This window comes from Centroberyx gerrardi, chromosome 9 (genome assembly GCF_048128805.1).
Source record: "Centroberyx gerrardi isolate f3 chromosome 9, fCenGer3.hap1.cur.20231027, whole genome shotgun sequence".
Taxonomy (NCBI): Eukaryota; Metazoa; Chordata; class Actinopteri; order Beryciformes; family Berycidae; genus Centroberyx; species Centroberyx gerrardi.
Window position 1 is genome coordinate 17,901,911 of NC_136005.1, and position 18,369 is coordinate 17,920,279.

The window sequence follows — 18,369 nt, forward strand, 5'->3', positions numbered from 1 at the left end:
GGGGAGGAGTTTGGGCACTAATCACCCTCCATACCATACAGGGCAGGCACGTAGGTTCCTAGTGTAAATTCCTTTGCCGTTACGTTTTATCCTTCACGTCCCTAGTGGAGAAGGTCTGCACCGCAGCTGTGCGCAGAGTTTCCTGTTGAGTTTCCCTGTTTCACAGGGACAGGAACTCCCTGCTCTACTTCTCTCCCCCGCCCATGATAATAACACCGACCGAGGGAAGATTCCTCTGGCCGACGACAAAAAAAAGCTTGGATTGAAGACTTCCAAACCTCTTCTTCCCACTCGCCAGAGGGATCCGCATTCAGAGTATTGCTCTTTAATGGCGCTGTAGGTTTATTAACAAACTACTTTTCCCTGCTGAACAACAACTCCGGGTGAGTAGAAACTGATTGATCGCGAAGTTAGTTTCAAACTGTCTGTGTGTTTCCAACTAACCCGGGGGGGAAAAGTTGTGTGGCGTTTCTTTGGGTGTTGCCTTACTAACACCGCGTTGTTTTAGTAGACTGCTTCAAATACTGGCGTTAAAATTGGCTTTTATTTGAAATTGACGTAAAACATATTAGCTTGAGAAGGTTAATAGCTTGTTACAACGCCAAGCCGTTTGCTGGCTCACAGGCCCGATTTTGTGACTAATCTCAGGCCACGGCTGGCTCAGAGCGACGATATCCATACATGTTGTAGGGCAGGGCTTCCCAAACTTTTTCATACTCATTTTCATTTCATATTATTGCTAAATAGATACACAGACCCCTCCGTTGATAATAGATTGTCGCACGCAACCTTATCCTAGAAGATTTTTGCAATTATGATTTAGTGTATAATTGTGTGACTGTCGTTAGTGTCTGGACTGACAACCACAGTGAAACATTTCTCATTGGACTAACTTTCAGGGAGTGTGTGAATGTGAAGTGTATATTGCTGGGGTCCCCACACCCCACTTTGGGAACCACTATGGCAGTTACTTTCAGGAATTTAACTGTGTTCTCCATGCTGCATTCACTTAATAGTCATTCACTGTAAATACAACTTCAATGCTTGGAAAAATAATTACAAACTGGAAACACAGTGATCACCTAATTGATCCCCACTTGTGAGTCTGGCCCTACCCATCATGAAATATCCGTCTTAAAACTTTGTTGTGCAAGTGACTCCCTCAAATAACCATTTTTATCAGTTACAAGGGAAGCAGGTCATTTACTGTGCACTGATGAAATCCATCTTTCATGTTGATCCAAAATTATTTTTTCACAATTTTATACATCAGGGAAATGAAACTCAAAGAAAGGACACAACACGTTAAAAATATGACAACTGCTGTATTGATTCTCCTTCAAACCTGGAATCAACCTTGTGATGCTGCAAAGAGGGCTGCATCCCAAACATTTCACCACTGCTCCTTTTATCCCCTCCTTATAGCTTTTACATACACAGCATCTATAAAGACTTCATGCAAATGAGGGACCTCTAACCGGAGCTTTTGTTTTGTAAATATGTATTAATGTCATGAACTTTCAAGTAATGTAATTGTAGGTTTAATCTTAAGGTCTGTAACCTCATCAGTAGTAGTTGAGGTAAAAGTTGTCTTTCTCCTCATTGATGGTTCATTTGCCTCCTTCACTACTTGAGTAGCAGGCAACATAGCAACCTGAATATGAGAGGGAAGGGGATTTTGCAGATTTTTGTCTGAGATCTGTGCAAAGTGTTCTGGGAGACTTGAAATCCCAAACATTTGTGTTAAGCTGTAAAATTTTAATTCAAGGAATCTGTTTTCTAAAAGTATTCACCACTTAATATGTTACTCAGACAACATCTTTAGGATGTAGCTGGCAATTTGGAATAGTGTTTTACGGTTTAGTATGATGTGCATGTTCACTTTTCTTAGGTGTTAGTCATCAACCACCCACATCACCCACAATACTGTATGTGAAGATAAAGCGGGGGCACCTGAAGTACACTTTCTTTTTGCTAATTTGGCATAGAAGGCAATGGATGAAATGGATGGGCAGGAGAAATCAAATCCATAGAACTTATGTGATCATTTTAATGATTCATAAGATTTATTCTTAATGGACCAAGCAAATCTACTTGGTGTTCAGGGGAAGTAGCCTAATACCTGTATGGGCTCTTGCTGCTGAGCGCTGGTACTTAAGGTGTTTGGTATATAGGCTTAAGAGTGGTCAGGAAGTATTTTAATGTAGTCTAAACATTAATATTTGATATTAGGGAGAAGAGAATTGGGTTGTCATTTGTCTGTATTACCTTGTAGAAAAACACTGAGACACTCACATATTTGCCTTGCATTGATAAGTGTGATTTCCTGCAAATAAGTTAGCTGAAGTATTATGGGATATTTCACACCCTCTTCTAGAGACACATCTACTGTTTCCTCTACAGTGGCATGTTTCTTTGATGCCTCTTCATCTGATGAAGTAGCAGTTAGTGGTCTCCATAGCAACCATTTTATTTTTCTAACTGTCAACAGGTCTCCAGGTGGTTGTTGATGCTGCGTTTGTTTCTCGGTTTATAGTAATCTAGAATCTACATTGCTTCCTCACCATCCACCACAAGGTGTTACATCATTAATAAAAACACCCACCTGCTCTCGCTCATAATGTTATGCATGCTAATATACACAGGATGCATAAAGAATCTGTGGGAGTGTGATCTAATGGATTCTTTTTTTAGCAGCGCTTGACAATTGGAGCGTCAAAGGCTTTATCTACCCTACCAGGCATGAGAGAGCACAGTATCTCAAGTCACAGTGTAGCACAGATCCTTGTTTCCCTTTTTTGAAAATACGAATGTTGCATGACCGCTGTGCTGTCACTTTAATTTGCATCACTCACTGCCTCAACTTAAGTGAACCACTAACCTGCCAACATGCGTGTGCCAGAGAAGGCTATATAGCATGAGTGTCCTGTCCTAGGGGAGACCTTGAGCCAGTTTAAGAACAGGTTACCGGGTGATTCAAAAGGGATTTTAAAGTCTGCAGATGAGGCAAGACACGCCATGCAGCAAAGATAGAGATTCCTTCATCGGTTCTACATAGCCTACTACTGCCTACTGGTGCGTTGTGTTTGCCCTCTACTTGGCACACCTAGGTTACCTACTTGAGGCTGCTTTAAGCTCCTTATGGTTTAATTATGGAGGGAGCCCTACAAACACATGGCGTACAACTTCAGCAGTAGACCAAACGGCCAACAAGCTGGCAGGCTGAATTAACACTTTGAGAGGCAAGACTTTTCGTAGCTCTAGACTGCAGTCTTAAGAGGAACTGTGTACTAAAGTAAAAGCCAGGGTTCCTTTTTTTTCTAATGGATGTAGTGTTAGTCTGCAGAGTTAAAGTAGACCCAAAGGCTAAACAGAATGTGCTTGCTGTGGTAACACTTTTTGTTAAAGCTACATAATGTCTGACTTTTATTTTCTGTTCCATGTGAACAGTTTCCAAGCACAAATCTTATGGTTTCCAGTATGTGGAGCAGTGTACTTATCATCCTTATACACATTCAGTTTGGCAGATGTCATCTTAAATGTTTGATGTTAGTTTGAGTTCAGTGTTACTTCTTCCCTTTCTCTGACTTGACCCTGCATCACATGTTCTCTCTTACATGGTCTGTATGATTCATACTTCCCTGTTTTGAATTAGAGATGACTGATTTGTTGTCTGTTCAGCTGCCCACTTGGCTGTGTGCGGTGCAGTTTGGCAAACTAAAAAAAGATGTTGTACCAAGCCATCGATGAGACATGTCCGAAACATTAAGAGTGCTTTACATAGCTCTTCCCATTTGACTTCCTTCTCTCTTTATCAAACTGCATTTCACAACATGAGGGAGCCATTAGCCACACCCCTTTTCTACTGCCCACAATGCTCAGTAACATTCAGTATTGGATGGCTTACTCTGATATTGTAAATTGGATTGTGATAATTTCACAAGCAAAGCTGAAAGTGATTGATTACTTTTTAGAGTACTTCTGAGCCCTGATTTGGGCCTTGATTTTTTTTATTGTTGGCAAATCCACATGCCAAACAGTATTTTGTATTGTTTATTTTAGCCTAAATACTCTTAAATCCCAATCAACCCTATCAAAGGTGCAATAGATGACCAATAGGCCAATTGTACTATGAAAAAGATTGATCAGAGTGACAGTGTTTTTTGTTTGTTCTGCTTTTTTAAATGTGATCATATTTTTTTTTTTTTCAGAATTTTTGTAAATTTATAATAATACATTTACCAAGCAGTATCCCTAAAATCCTTCAAAAAGTAACTAATCAGATGACACACCCTTTGAAATGTATTCTTGGTTGGTGCAGTAACTTTACTTTTGTAATCTGATTAATCCACAGATTAGGCCTGAAGGTAGCATTACCAACCAACAGTGTCCTCTACTCTTCATTTTTCAACATCAAAAGTGCAGCTGCTCTTTGTAATTTGATACAGTTTACTGTGGACAATGCTCTGCTTTTAGTGTGTGTGTGTGTGTGTGCATGTGCATGTTTCTTGAGCACTGGTCACAACTGTGGACTGCATGCCTGTGCCTGCTTGTCCTGTCCACATCCGTCTGTATGCTTCTTATTACCTGCATAATTACTTAAAACAAATTGTATTGACCACTGCAATTTCCAAATTGGAATAGCCACTGCAACAGCCATTTTTTTTTTTTATCTCAGCTGGCCTTCTAAACAAGTATTCTGGTGCTGTGCAGAATTACTGGCCAGCAAATCAAGGTGAATTACGGAGAAAACCCACCCACTGTCTTTGAACATTTTATTAGGGCTGAAAAAGATATTGTGCAGAAAAAAGCTGTGTTCATGTGTCCCAGCCGTAATATTAAGCCATTTGAGAGAAAAAAATCACTATCATGCAGCCTCCCTTCATGCAGTCAATATGGATCCTCTCCTCTTTCTGCTCTGCCCTGCCTCCCGTCTGTGGAGCAGGAGATCGCTGACCTCCGCTGACCTGCTGCCAGGCTTTTGTGTCGCGGTTAGAGTAGCTGCGAATTGTTTGACTCTGTCGATTCTGATTGCAATGGGTTTTTTGATTGTTCAATGTCAATGAAGTTCCCCAATCAGCAGTCAGCAGTTGTGACAGAATGCAAACCAAAGCACACCACTCCATTTCTGTGGGGCTGCACAAAGTATTAATGTGTTTGAATTTAACCTTTTCCCTAATTTTATTGTCTACATACTTTACCTTTTCGCTAGCTGTTGAGGAACGGGAGACAGTAGTAACTACAGTATTTATAACAGCTTCATTCACATTAAAGCTTTCATGTGCAAGGTTTTGCCTGCAGTTAATTAAAGATAAAAGAAGAATTAAAGATAAAACTTAAGTGATTCCCGTCAGGAAATTTGGCCATTGCAGCAGCAAATAGTAGCAGGATACAGCAACGAGAAATATAAATATCAATATAGCAAAAGAGGGACATGCATATAAACATACTCAACTGACAATTTCAACACTAGAACATATTAAGTAGAAATGTGTGAATGAAAATATGAAAAGGTATGGATTACAGCATTAAGAGCGTGCAAAATAGCAGCAGCAGAACCTACTGAGAGAAGAAAAAAACAAATGAAAAATATGTACAATATGAAAATATACCAGACTGAGCCAGCCCTTTTCACCAGTTTGTTTATCCAGCCTGCCTCCAAAGCACACGACCACAAAGAGCAGTGCGCTGGCCGCGACAGATTTATAGAACATGTAGAGTGGACTGTTGCATACACTGACAGACCTGAGCCTCCTCAAGTAGAACAGTCTACTCCGCCCTCTCTTGTACAGTGCCTCCATGTTGTCGGACCAAAAAAAACAGACCCTTTGGTTTTGTATCATTAAAATGACTAGTCGAACTAACAAGCAAGCAAGATAGCAAAAATCAAAATCAAGGCATAAAGCACATATAACATTATAGCATACAGCTTCATACTACTTAGTTGTGTTGGTGTTCTTTTTTCATGTTTGAGGTTTGAAAATCACACACCAGATGCACAAAAACACATCTTCACTATCTGGCTGTACATATTACAGTTTTTCACAATTGCTTACACATATTTTCTGAAACTAGGGCTCATTTTCTCAAAACTCTAAACACAAAACCACTAACACAAAATGCAAAACTCCACAAATCACTGGCAAAATGAAACACTGCATTCAAAACCATTTTATCTCTTTTCAAAATGTTACTTTGCAATAAAATGACACACACAACCATCATATGAATACATCTTTCTAACAACCGACTACACACTGATGTGCTTAACAGAAAACACTATTATGAATATCTCATCAGTAGACTTATGCCTTTTGCATGTTCAGAGGTACATTCATGCACAGTAGCATGTTGTAAAAGACTTTTACAGTATACAGTAATATAAAATACTTTATTTCAATCACACAATACTTAATTTTCTTAAATTGTTCTTACTTTTGTTCTTAAGAAACATGCCTGCGCAAAACCAACGTGGGATTCATGAAGCATGCGCAGAGTCTCGATTTTTGCATATTCCAGGTGTATCTGATGATGAATACCACTTGTTCCTTAATTGGATGCACGTGCCTGTTGATGCTGATTAGCATAGGTAGACGCCCTGGCAACTCCATAAAAGGCCTGCTGTCTGAAGGGTCGTGCGCAAATGGAAAACATTACTGGAGTGGTGGAGAATGGCAAACAGACCCAAGACGAAAAATTCAAACTCTGAAATAGAAGTGTTGTTGTCGGGAGTGAGAGAAAAAAATATATATACTTTTTAAAAGTGTAAGCGGTGGAGTGACCGCAACTGAGAAAGAAAACATGGCAAGAAATTACTGATGCTGTCAATGCTGCAACATCAGAAACACACACCTTGAATTAAATTAAAAAGAAACGGTTTGACTTACAGTTAGAATCTAAAAAGCGAGGGCGATAGTCTAACTCCAAATAGATGCAGGTTATTAGCTCCAGGCGGAGGGCAGGGCGCTGCCAAAATGTTTGGGGAAATAATATGGAGACTGTGCTTTCAGGTGTCCAGTCATCAGCGGAGTTGGACACTGGTTTAATTCAAGCAGCATCTCCATCTGATGGTAAGCTCAGACTTAAGGCTTTATAATAATACTGCTGGTTTTGACTGTAGCTCTTAACAGGAGCTTTCTTCCTGCGGTGTCCAAGCACATCCAACAGCCTTCCAGCTCAGTATGCTGCGCTCGCTCTGTGGCAGAGCGAGTGCACGTATGATAATTATATGATCGCTGCTGAGGGGTCTGAAGGTTTATCAGGTGTGTTATTAGCAATGTGGTCAAGGCAGAACCTCTATCACCTAGAGACAAACTAGTTGGTCTTGAGACTCTGGTTAATTTAACTTCCATTCAGTCCAATATGCGTCGTGCGTCTCCAGCAGCACCTGCTCAAGACGCACGACACCCGACACCCTACTGTTCTGCAGCACCGAGTCGCGGCTCCTCCTGGACAAGGGAAACCACATGTAGGAGGTTTAGGTTGGCGTCACAAATTAATTGAATGTTTATGGTGTGTTATTGTTTGCGATTTAAATAGGGAAATGTGTTTGGAGACGGTGCTTTGATGCGCACAGTCTATTGCTCCTGTGGTAAGATAAGATAGAACTTTATTGATCAATAAATAATATAATAATATATGTATGATAATATATATACGATAATAATGAATCACTTTAATCACTCAGGTTTCCAATTGAATAGAATTGCCTATGAATTTGTTCATATCAGCTGCAGGCCTAGCTTTGTTAATTTGGGTTATTATCACTAGGCTTACAAATGGAAACACATTTTGTTGTTAATATGAGGTCTGGAACTGCTTTAATAGATTTTGCTTAAAGAATAAGGCATTTTAAGTAGAAACCACTTCATGCGTAATGCCCCACGCATGTTTCCAAACACACGTAGATTTTGATCGTACCAAAGAACAAATTCAGGTAAGGAAAAAAATGATGAATGCCGAAATGTTTGTGGAAACGTTCGTAAGTACATTTTAAGATCAAATCTGATCGTACACACGTTTCGTGAATGAGGCCCATTGTTCTCAAAAACAAGACAGCTCACCTGTGGCCTTTTTTACAGTGCTAAAGCTCTGATTTCTGAGTGAACAATTCAGATATTAGTGTTTATATGTGTGATGAGTGGATGTGACCAATTGGTAAATGAAGTTAAGCATTTGGGATGGCAGTGCTTCCAAATGAACACATGCGATTTTAGTTTTTGAATGTTGTGTCTAATGTAGAGAACGAGAGAAAACTACACATTATTATGTGTAGTGTTTTGCAAAAAGTGTGATAGAAAATTGCAAACTGAGTGAAAAGCAGAAAATGTGCTTGCAGGTTTGCAGACTTGGTTTCGGGATTTGATACATGAGTTTCAGGTTTCAGTGATTGTGTCCCAAGTTCCAGTATTAGTGTGTAAACAATTGTGAAAAACTGTAAAGAGTCTCGGTGGCATTATCTCTAATGGACAGTCTATAAAGTTATTACAACTTTAATGAAAACATTTTTTTTCCACTGTAGGAGAGTTAGGCATGATTATCAGACTGATTATCAACAAGCAATCAACTGCAATTAATTCTTGGGTAGCTTTAGTCCAATTTAATATCCTTTCCTCTGCTGAGAAAGTGACAGATTATTAAAAGAGACATTTATTTTGTTGAACAGTTCCGCTCATGGACTAGCTCTTTTGTTTTAATCTGTGCTTGATGGGGCAAATAAAAATGCAACGCCTCCTAGTGTTTAAATGCTGCCACGTTTTATCATTGTTTGATATGAGACGTACTGCTTATCTGGACGAGAATTGTGAATGTGTTTCTTTTCGACCTTCTCAGCAGCATGACGTCCACAGTGACCTTGGAGGATGCCCTCTCCAATGTGGACCTGCTGGAGGAGCTGCCACTCCCTGACCAGCAGCCGTGCATCGAGCCGCTCCCCTCCTCGCTCATGTACCAGGTCAGTGCTGATGGCGTATTTACACTTATGTGCAGAGAATGATGAGGCGTACTTCCTCTTGAGCGTGCAGTGGTTTCATGTTGATGCGTCTGTCAGAGATGTGCACTTTTTCTTCTAAACTCTCTTTAGATGCAATAGTTTCTTATTCCTGTTCCTATTCCTTTTCTTATCCTTTTCGTATTGCTGCAGTGATGCCACTTTTTCGCTGCCTTTACTGATGTCAACTAGTAAACCTATTGATTTCCTATCCCTTACTTTTACTGTACAATATAGATTTAAACCATTATTTTGGGAACTTTAGACAAAGATGATTGAGCTATAATCCATTTTTCTGTTTTCAATACATCCTTTTTTATGTGAAAAAGGCAGAAAATCTACTTGCTTTGCATTGATCTCTGACATGTTTCACATAGCATGGATTTTATAATGCTGTGTTTTTTCAGGTATATGCCTGCTCCCTGTTACCAGTATCAGTTTCTTTTCTGCAGCATCATTTTCCATCTCTCCCCAGCCCAACTTCAACACCAACTTCGAGGACCGAAATGCCTTTGTCACCGGCATCGCCAGATACATCGAGCAAGCCACAGTTCATTCCAGCATGGTAAAGTAGAAGGGTCTTGTCTTTGGGAAATGGCCCCATTTATTAACCCTTGGTCAGATTTTTCTGTCACCTCGGTAATGACCTGGGAAAAAAATGAGTCACCAGAAGGGGATCAGAGGCTTGTTGAAGGGGCTTGGTAAGGGATATTGTTGAATGCCTGTCCCACCGGAGCGTTTTGCATTGTCCAGCAGGCAGCACATACGATCCAGGCCCAGCACCAGGACTCCCAAATGGCTCTGGGACAAATGGGTGCTCTGGACCTTTTCTAACAGGAATAGTAGTGCTTTGTGTCCAATTAGTGAGGGGGTAATTGCAGTTTGAGAGCTTGGGGTCTGAATCAAACAGCACTTTGTATGGAGGCAGAGCCTTCTTGAAAGCACTGAAGCGCTGCCCTGCCACCCTCTGAGAATAAATGACTCACAATAGAAGCAACGGTGCATGCATGCTTCAGTGTTTATGTACATGTGTATGTGAGTGTATGCGTGCACGTTTTGTATCTTGATTTTGTTTGGAAAATGTGTGCCAGTTTTGAGATTTTTATTTGTAGGTGTGTAATGCTAACAGTGATCTTCTGTCATCTATGTGATTAACTAAGGGTTTTATTCTTTTTTTTTATTAGAATGAGATGTTGGAGGAGGGGCAGGAGTACGCTGTCATGCTCTACACATGGAGGAGCTGTTCCCGCGCTATACCACAGGTAATCACTTTCTCTCTGGTGCCGTTTTGTGACTTAAATCATCTTTCGAAAACTGAGATATTGGCTCTAAGATTGAAAGCCTCCAGTGAGAAAAAAAGTAAAGTCTTGAGCTGTATACACAAAGTCCAAGGCACTCTAAATCCAGTAAGGGAGTAAGGGAAGAGACTAGAGATTGAAATTTAAAAAGCCTTTGTTGTCATGGCTTAGAGCCAACGCGTCACTATAAGGTCTTCATCAGGGCGAGAAATGGCTCCACAATGAGCATGAGCAATTTAAAAGTACTTAAGCCAATCAAAGACTAGCAATCAAGGCACATGCGAAAAGTCTGTATAAAAACAAAATTACAATACTTCAAAGGTGAAAAAAAAGGATAATGAGGAACAAATATGTATAACTATGAGTGTGAGAGAGGGCGAGAGAGAAGAAAGAAGAAACAAAAGGGGGAAAAAAGAGAATACATAAGATAGGGAAGAGGAAGAGAAGGACTAAAATCATCTTATTTGATAATATCCAAATGCTGCACTCCCATTATACAAGCTGCGGCGTTCACTTGGCCTCTCTGCTCTTCAGCCATTCTTCATTTCATTCTGTTTCATTTCTCTTCCCCCCTCTCTCTCTCTCTAGGTGAAGTGCAATGAGCAGCCCAACAGAGTGGAGATCTATGAGAAGACGGTGGAGGTGCTGGAGCCTGAAGTCACCAAGCTGATGAATTTCATGTACTTCCAGGTAACCTCATCCATTCTATCACCAGACACTCTCTCTGTGACTGTCCACTGTATGAAGGCTGGCCAAGTGGCATGAATATTATCCTGTAATCCTGTTTCTCTCTTCCAGCGCACAGCGATCGACCGTTTCTGCGGGGAGGTCCGTCGCCTGTGTCACGCCGAGCGCAGGAAAGACTTTGTGTCCGAGGCGTACTTGCTAACCCTCGGGAAGTTCATCAACATGTTTGCCGTGCTGGATGAGCTGAAGAACATGAAATGCAGCGTCAAGAACGACCACTCTGCCTATAAACGGTATTCAAGTTTCACCTATTTCACTCAGTTTGGTGGCTGAAACAGAAAGTCAAATGCACTCATACACACTACAGACACTAGATGGCAGTATCAGTCAGCATCCCTGAAGCCTGTTCTCTCTACTCATCCAGCTCAATGCTTGAGCAGTATGTGCTGGACTCGTAAAGAGTACTCAGTGTGAATATGCTTTATTAGATGAGTCACTGAAACGCTGTTGTCTCCTCTTCCTCCAGAGCTGCCCAGTTCCTCAGAAAAATGTCCGAACCCTCGTCCATTCAGGAGTCTCAGAATCTCTCCATGTTCCTGGCGAACCACAACAAAATCACTCAGGTTGGAAGGATGGGCCTCATACAATATAGTATCACAATAAAATATTTTTTTAGTATAGACTAGATCTCCACAGCTTTCTTGACAATGTTTTATTAAGATTATGCCAGGGTTCCTTGGCAGGTCTGGGAAACTACAGAGCATGAATTTTGTGATTTCCAGGTTTTGAAAAGTTTGGGAATTTCACAGTCTGGAAAAGTATGGGGGAAAACTGTTTAAAAAATGATGTAATTGTAGACCTGTCTTTTTTATATTGTGAATAATGCCATAGCCATAGAGTGATATGACCTAGCCATATTGCCGAGCCACTTTAATCCTATTGACCACTAAGCAAAATCTTCAAATCCAATCCAGAAATTATAGTCTGGAAAAAGTATGGGATTTTGAAATGTGTAAGAATTGGATGACACTTATGATTTTCGGCATTTTTATTTGATTTGTCTGAACTGTCTTTCAGTCTTTGCAGCAGCAGCTGGAAGTGATTAATGGATATGATGAGCTGCTGGCAGACATTGTCAACCTGTGTGTGGATTACTATGAGAACAAGATGTACCTCACTCCCAGTGAGAAGCACATGCTGCTCAAAGTAAGCTCACACCAGCGAGCATGGATTGTTCACCAATAAGTCTATTGGATGCTTCTCTTTGATCCTGCTCATTCTAAACAATTTACCAGACAGTTGTTGACAGTAATGGACCTGCTATATATAACACTGTTCCATTTCCTAGGTAATGGGTTTCGGCTTGTACCTGATGGATGGGAACAACAGTAACATCTACAAACTAGATGCCAAGAAGAGAATTAACCTGACCAAGATCGACAAATTTTTCAAGGTATGGAGGAAATAGTGTGTGTGTATGTGTGTTGTACATTGTAAACGTATTTTGCCAAGTTGTATTATTCACTACAGAATGTTTAATTTACAATAGCATTTCCCCTTTGACCCTTATGGTTAATTTGCGGCAGAATTTTTCTTTGACCTTAATATTAAAACTAGACAAGAGAAACTGACTGAATATGCGCTACCAATATCTATCTATCTTTAAGATTTAATTAAAAGATTTATTTTGAAACTTTACTGTCTTGATCTTGATCAATCCATTAGTTTGGCGACAGATAAGAAATCTCCCACTCTCCCAAGATTTCGTTCATTTTACCATTTTGGTGAAGCAGTCAGTTTGGCCTGGGGTTTGGATAAATGTGGTAGTGCTGTAATCATTAAAAGAATACCCCTGCATTGTTTAATAGTGTCCTACATATAAACATCCCCATGTTTCACAGCAACTCCAGGTGGTTCCTCTGTTTGGTGACATGCAGATTGAGCTGTCCAGGTACATCAAGACCAGCGCTCACTTCGAAGAGAACAAATCCAGGTGAGAGGAAAATGCCCATTGATTTGGTGGGGACGGTTCTCTGAGCTGGGGGCATTGAAAGATTAAATGGATTGTCAAGTAAAAATGGTGCTTTTTCAACTATTATTAATGTCGGCTTAATGTAAAGTTTGGCAAGTATGGAAAATGAGCATGAGCGAGTGGAGTTGTAGTGTGTAGTGTGGTAAGAAATTCAGTTTTTATTGCTTCAAGCACTGGGTTGTTTTCCGGCTTCCTTGTTTCATGAACCTCATGCCACCTAAGGTCTAATATTATGAAATCAATTTCCCAATTGTTACCACAATTTCAGTGGCCCATCAACCATTGATTTGCTGTTGTGAAGGTTTAAGTGGATATTTAAGGACCTTTCAGTTTGGATAGTTGTTAAATGCCAACAACACACACCTTCAAACATAAAATCCTGATTTTGTCACTTGCCAACCACTTAGATTTAGGTGATGTAATTGCAACCTCAAAATAATTTCCCCCAGAGTAAATAGGATGGCTGGAGGCCCCTTTTGAAATAATTAGATTACATTCAATTCCATGACTTGCTTTCACAGCTGAAACATAGTATTTAACAAAGTGTTCTTGAGTAGTCAGTTGTATTTACACATAATCTATTAAGACTTGTTGATTTTTAAAAATAGAAAAGAAAGATTCAAGGTAAACAAACATTTCAAGCTATTTAAGGTTACACACTCACTTGGAAACAATCTACTGTAGACTAAATGTCCATCATGTTCTATAATTTCAGTGGTTAACTGTCTCTAAACGTCATACTGTATCTTGCTCCATTTTCTTCTCCAATGAATCCATGGACTGTTTTTATTCCTTGAATCTGCCTGGATATTTCTTTACTCTGTTGGTTAACATGAATACTTCCCCTTATTCCTCTCTGCCCCCTAGGTGGTCTTGCACGTCTACATCCAGCAGCCCCCAGTACAATATCTGTGAGCAAATGATTCAGATCAGGGAGGATCACATGCGTTTCATCTCTGAGCTCGCTCGCTATAGCAACAGTGAGGTCAGTATGCAATTCCATATGGTTGAGAATGTGTGACACTTCCAGGTTACATGAGGTGTTAAAATAATTTGAATGAATGAATACCTTGACCCTTGTGCTTAGGTCTTGCCCTCCGAATCCTCTGAACATATGAGCGTATTTAAACCCAAATGGTCTGTTTTGTCAATCTCCTATATAACTCAGCCTTGAGGGCTGTCTCTTATGTGAGGGATAGTTGAATTCCCAGCGGTGATATAATCAGCTTTTCAGCAGATGTCTTGCCGCAGTGGATTTTCAGAGGTCAGAATTCAATGCGATTTAGATGGAAATTTAATTCTGGGGCTGTGATCAGAATTACTGATGCACTGAAAGCAGAAACGTGTTCGATGGGAAATTAATTTGACTGATCCCATCCTCTATGTAGCAATTTTCTCTTCTGAGATTTTTGCACTCTATGAAATTGGGGTTTCGTCGAGGCACTTAATAATTTTGCCATTCCTACACTTAGCAATTTTCCCTAAATTGTCATCTGATTGATATGCTCTGACTGTCTTGCAGTGTTGCATTCCCTTCTTGCTTTACTATACTATCAGTAAGTCTGTGGCTTCTATGGAGTGGGCATTAAGTGTTTGTGTGTGTTTTGGAGTTGGCTGTCAATAGAGAGTAAGCAGTCTGTTAAATAATGAAGGAGAGCTCAGGAGTGTGGTCCTCTCTGTCCATGTAGGTGGTGACTGGATCCGGGCGGCAGGAGAGCCAGAAGACGGACTCTGAGTACAGGAAGCTGTTTGACCTGGCCCTGCAGGGCATGCAGCTGCTCTCCCAGTGGAGCGCGCACGTCATGGAAGTGGTGAGGGAGGCGAAATTTTGACTGTCACAGGGCATCATCGGGCACAAGTATACACAGTAAAGCATACAAAGAAGAGCCAAACGATTTTTTGGGGTTTCATACTTGCATTGATAATTGAGGAGGAAAATAAACAATATCCTGTGATGATGATTTTCTATTTAAAGGATAGAGTTTATACAAAAGACTTCATTTATAAAAGATAATTTTCCTTGCATAAAACGGGATCGATGACATCAGTATTTATTTCTTGTGTAAATTCTTTGTTGCCACTGCGCAGACTTGCAAGAAAAATGCTGATGTTTTCTATGGTCCTCATTGGTATGGTAGTATATCATTCTGTTAAACTCTGAATTGGGCCTCTATAGGAATGCTCACCTTGGATTATGGCACAAGGGATATTAACATCATATCCTGTGTATTGATAAATGGTCACTTTCCCCTACAGTACTCCTGGAAGCTGGTGCATCCAACAGACAAGTACTCCAACAAGGAGTGTCCTGACAATGCTGAGGAGTATGAGAGAGCCACCAGATACAACTACACCAGCGAGGAGAAGTTTGCCCTTGTGGAGGTCACCTGTCTCTCATAGACTTGTCAACATGTTATTATGCTGTCAGATAATCACTTTTGTTTTTTAAGTGCTAGCTGTCTTGTCACTGACTGAATGTTGTGCTTCTGGCAGGTGATGGCCATGATAAAGGGCTTGCAGGTGCTGATGGGACGCATGGAGAGTGTGTTCAATCACGCCATCCGCCACACCATCTACTCGGCCCTGCAGGACTTTGCTCAGGTCACCCTGCGCGACCCGCTGCGCCAGGCCATCAAGAAGAAGAAGAATGTCATCCAGAGGTACGGACCACAGCTCAGTCAGAAGGAGCCAAATTATTCCAATTAGTCATTGTCACACAAGAGTGGATATTTAGACTCTGATTTATCTGCAAAATTTTGGTGGAGTGTAACGTGTCACTCCTGTAAACGTACCTTTGGGTTCTTCATCTATTAGTTTTCATGTGTTGCTGCCATACAGTGAAATATGGCAACATATAGCTAAATCTTTTTATGTTTGTAAGGATGCGATTTGGCATTTTACAATAAATCCCATTGTATAAGCAATGCTTCTGTGCATGTATGTAATATGCTATTGACTAGGTTTGCTAACGCTTCTGTTGCTTCTGTTAACTAGCAAGCCAAGTAGCCTAACGTTACTGTATTCTCCTTTGAAAAATTAAGGCAACTGATCAACAGGGGAGTCAAAGAATCTATAGATCTTTATGTCATTACCGCAAATGCGCCGTGGTACTGTGCAGAATCTGTACTTGTATACCGGTAATATAAATATTGTTGTTGTTGTCTTCATAATATTTAGTGGAAAAAGTCAATTCATTTGATGTTATATAATGAAAAATGAGCATCAAAATACACTTCCTTTAGTTTGGTTGGTAAACTTGTTTTTCTGCAATTCCCCAGAAAGCCGTTGTGCAGCAAACTGCTGTGCTACTGGCTCCCTCAGAAATCTCTGTATTGTATAATAGATGGCACCCTGCTGAGCTGCTAAGGCCCTCCAGCAAAATGTATCAGAAGAAGCAATATTTTCTGTGTTGTCTTCGCACATTCATAATCCACAAGGGAATCTGTATGCGACAGTGGCAGTGTGTTTTAACTATTTGTGCTCTTCCAAACGCAAACCTCCCAGCCTATGGTTACCCAGAAATGCACTGTGATGACAAAGTGGGTATTTTGGGACTCCGCTACCCCGGTTGGGAAAAAGTAGTCATTGCAGGGTTTGAATTGTCTTGTCGTTGCAGCGTCCTCCAGGCCATCCGAAAGACAATCTGCGACTGGGAGACCGGTCGGGAGCCGCACAACGACCCCGCCCTCCGCGGAGAGAAAGATCCCAAGGGTGGCTTTGATATCAAGGTTCCCCGCCGAGCTGTGGGGCCGTCCAGCACACAGGTCTCACAACCCTACCCCACGCTGCTTTACCATTCCTTTAATTATCCTATCCCACACCACCCACCAATCATCAGTGCAGCAGAGCGGATTTATGCTCAGGTTTTACTTATTGTGATCCAGGCAGCTACCAATTTCCACTAATTAGGCTCCTAAAGCTTCAGGCAGTGCTACTGTGCTGCCCTCGCCCAGTTAGGTCTCAAAGGACGGGGCCCCTTTAGCTATCAGATCTGAACCCAGATCTTCAACATAGGAAGGTGAATCAGCTCTAGCTAAGAGAGATAATATACACTCACAATACTTCAGACTGGGGCTGCTCTGCTACATAAACCATAATTCAGCTCATTCTGTATTCTCTATTATTCTCTCCTTACTACTTCTATTCACATCAGTTCATTTCAGAATGACTATTAATAAGTCCTACTGTGTGTGCCCTTGAGTGATTTTATCACAATCAGAGCTGAATGATAATCATCTGTGCCTTTACGTTGTATATCACACATATTGTCATCTTGCAGTAGCATCTCTTATGTCACATAAACCACTCCGCTTTATCAGCTTAGTCCTCAGTTCTAAGAACAAATCCTTGTTCCAGGTGCAGGACTATAAAACCCAGCAACACAATCACCATCTGTGTTTATCTACTCTGAATCAACACAGTTCTCCGACCCCTGTATTTTGAGTGGTAAACAACAGAGGTGATGGAAAATAAAATATGTGTACAAGATATTTTCCCTCTGAGGTGAACCCACGCTTATTTTTTGTGTGATAATCAAAAGGGAAATGTACCACAACCTCCCACTTGATGCATTTATGCCATTCTTGAAGAACCAAAACTTGACAAGGAAACGTTTAAAATCCCTAGGAAATGTCCAGGTAGATGTTTGGTGCAGCCTTTTAATGAGATATTCTTTGAAATGTAGGAACCAAAACAGAGAGTGGAGCTTTTATCCAACCTGGAGGCCACCCACCTGTAATGAGATTACCGTAGATCAGTGATGTTTGCAGGTTATGTAACAAGTGAAATCTCTCGGGTACTGACACTAATAAGAACTCTACTGCCTTATTTGCTTGACTTTTTTGTGTAATCAATCATCTGTGATGGCTTTGCCCTCTGCTGCTTCTCTTTTTATATTCAGCTCTACATGGTAAGGACTATGCTGGAGTCTCTCATTGCTGACAAGAGCGGCTCCAAGAAAACCCTGCGCAGCAGCCTGGAAGGCCCCACCATCCTGGATATTGAGAAGTTTCACCGCGAGTCTTTCTTCTACACCCATCTGCTGAACTTCAGTGGTAAGAAAAACAAAAAACAAACTCTGTTGGACTCTGCAGCTCCTGAGACACCCGTTGGCTCCTTTTTATATCTGCTGTCGGATGGAGATCTGTGGTAAAACTTGTTTCTATCCCCTTCTTCCATGCAGAGACCTTGCAGCAGTGTTGTGACCTGTCTCAGCTGTGGTTCAGGGAGTTCTTCCTGGAGCTGACTATGGGCCGTAGGATCCAGTTCCCCATTGAGATGTCCATGCCCTGGATCCTCACCGACCACATCCTCGAGACCAAGGAAGCTTCCATGATGGAGTGAGGATCACATATTTTCTCTTT

At 40.9% G+C, this 18,369-nt stretch overlaps 1 protein-coding gene across 2 annotated transcripts in view; it reads left to right on the plus strand.

The window, feature by feature from the left end:
* Window positions 1-192: 192 nt before the first annotated feature.
* cyfip1 (cytoplasmic FMR1 interacting protein 1) overlaps window positions 193-18,369 on the plus strand; it is a 31,668-nt gene continuing 13,491 nt past the window's right edge. The window contains exons 1-17 of one of the 2 annotated variants that reach the window (XM_071923413.2): window positions 193-383; window positions 8,833-8,953; window positions 9,465-9,554; window positions 10,174-10,251; window positions 10,876-10,977; window positions 11,086-11,267; window positions 11,501-11,597; window positions 12,052-12,180; window positions 12,323-12,427; window positions 12,876-12,967; window positions 13,874-13,991; window positions 14,695-14,817; window positions 15,263-15,388; window positions 15,500-15,666; window positions 16,623-16,770; window positions 17,907-18,060; window positions 18,189-18,345. In XM_071923413.2, coding sequence (XP_071779514.1) covers window positions 8,837-8,953; window positions 9,465-9,554; window positions 10,174-10,251; window positions 10,876-10,977; window positions 11,086-11,267; window positions 11,501-11,597; window positions 12,052-12,180; window positions 12,323-12,427; window positions 12,876-12,967; window positions 13,874-13,991; window positions 14,695-14,817; window positions 15,263-15,388; window positions 15,500-15,666; window positions 16,623-16,770; window positions 17,907-18,060; window positions 18,189-18,345 — 1,985 coding nt within the window. In that variant the 5' untranslated portion in view covers window positions 193-383; window positions 8,833-8,836. The remainder of the gene's footprint in view (window positions 384-8,832; window positions 8,954-9,464; window positions 9,555-10,173; window positions 10,252-10,875; window positions 10,978-11,085; window positions 11,268-11,500; window positions 11,598-12,051; window positions 12,181-12,322; window positions 12,428-12,875; window positions 12,968-13,873; window positions 13,992-14,694; window positions 14,818-15,262; window positions 15,389-15,499; window positions 15,667-16,622; window positions 16,771-17,906; window positions 18,061-18,188; window positions 18,346-18,369) is intronic. The other variant, XM_071923414.2, reaches the window with a different exon arrangement.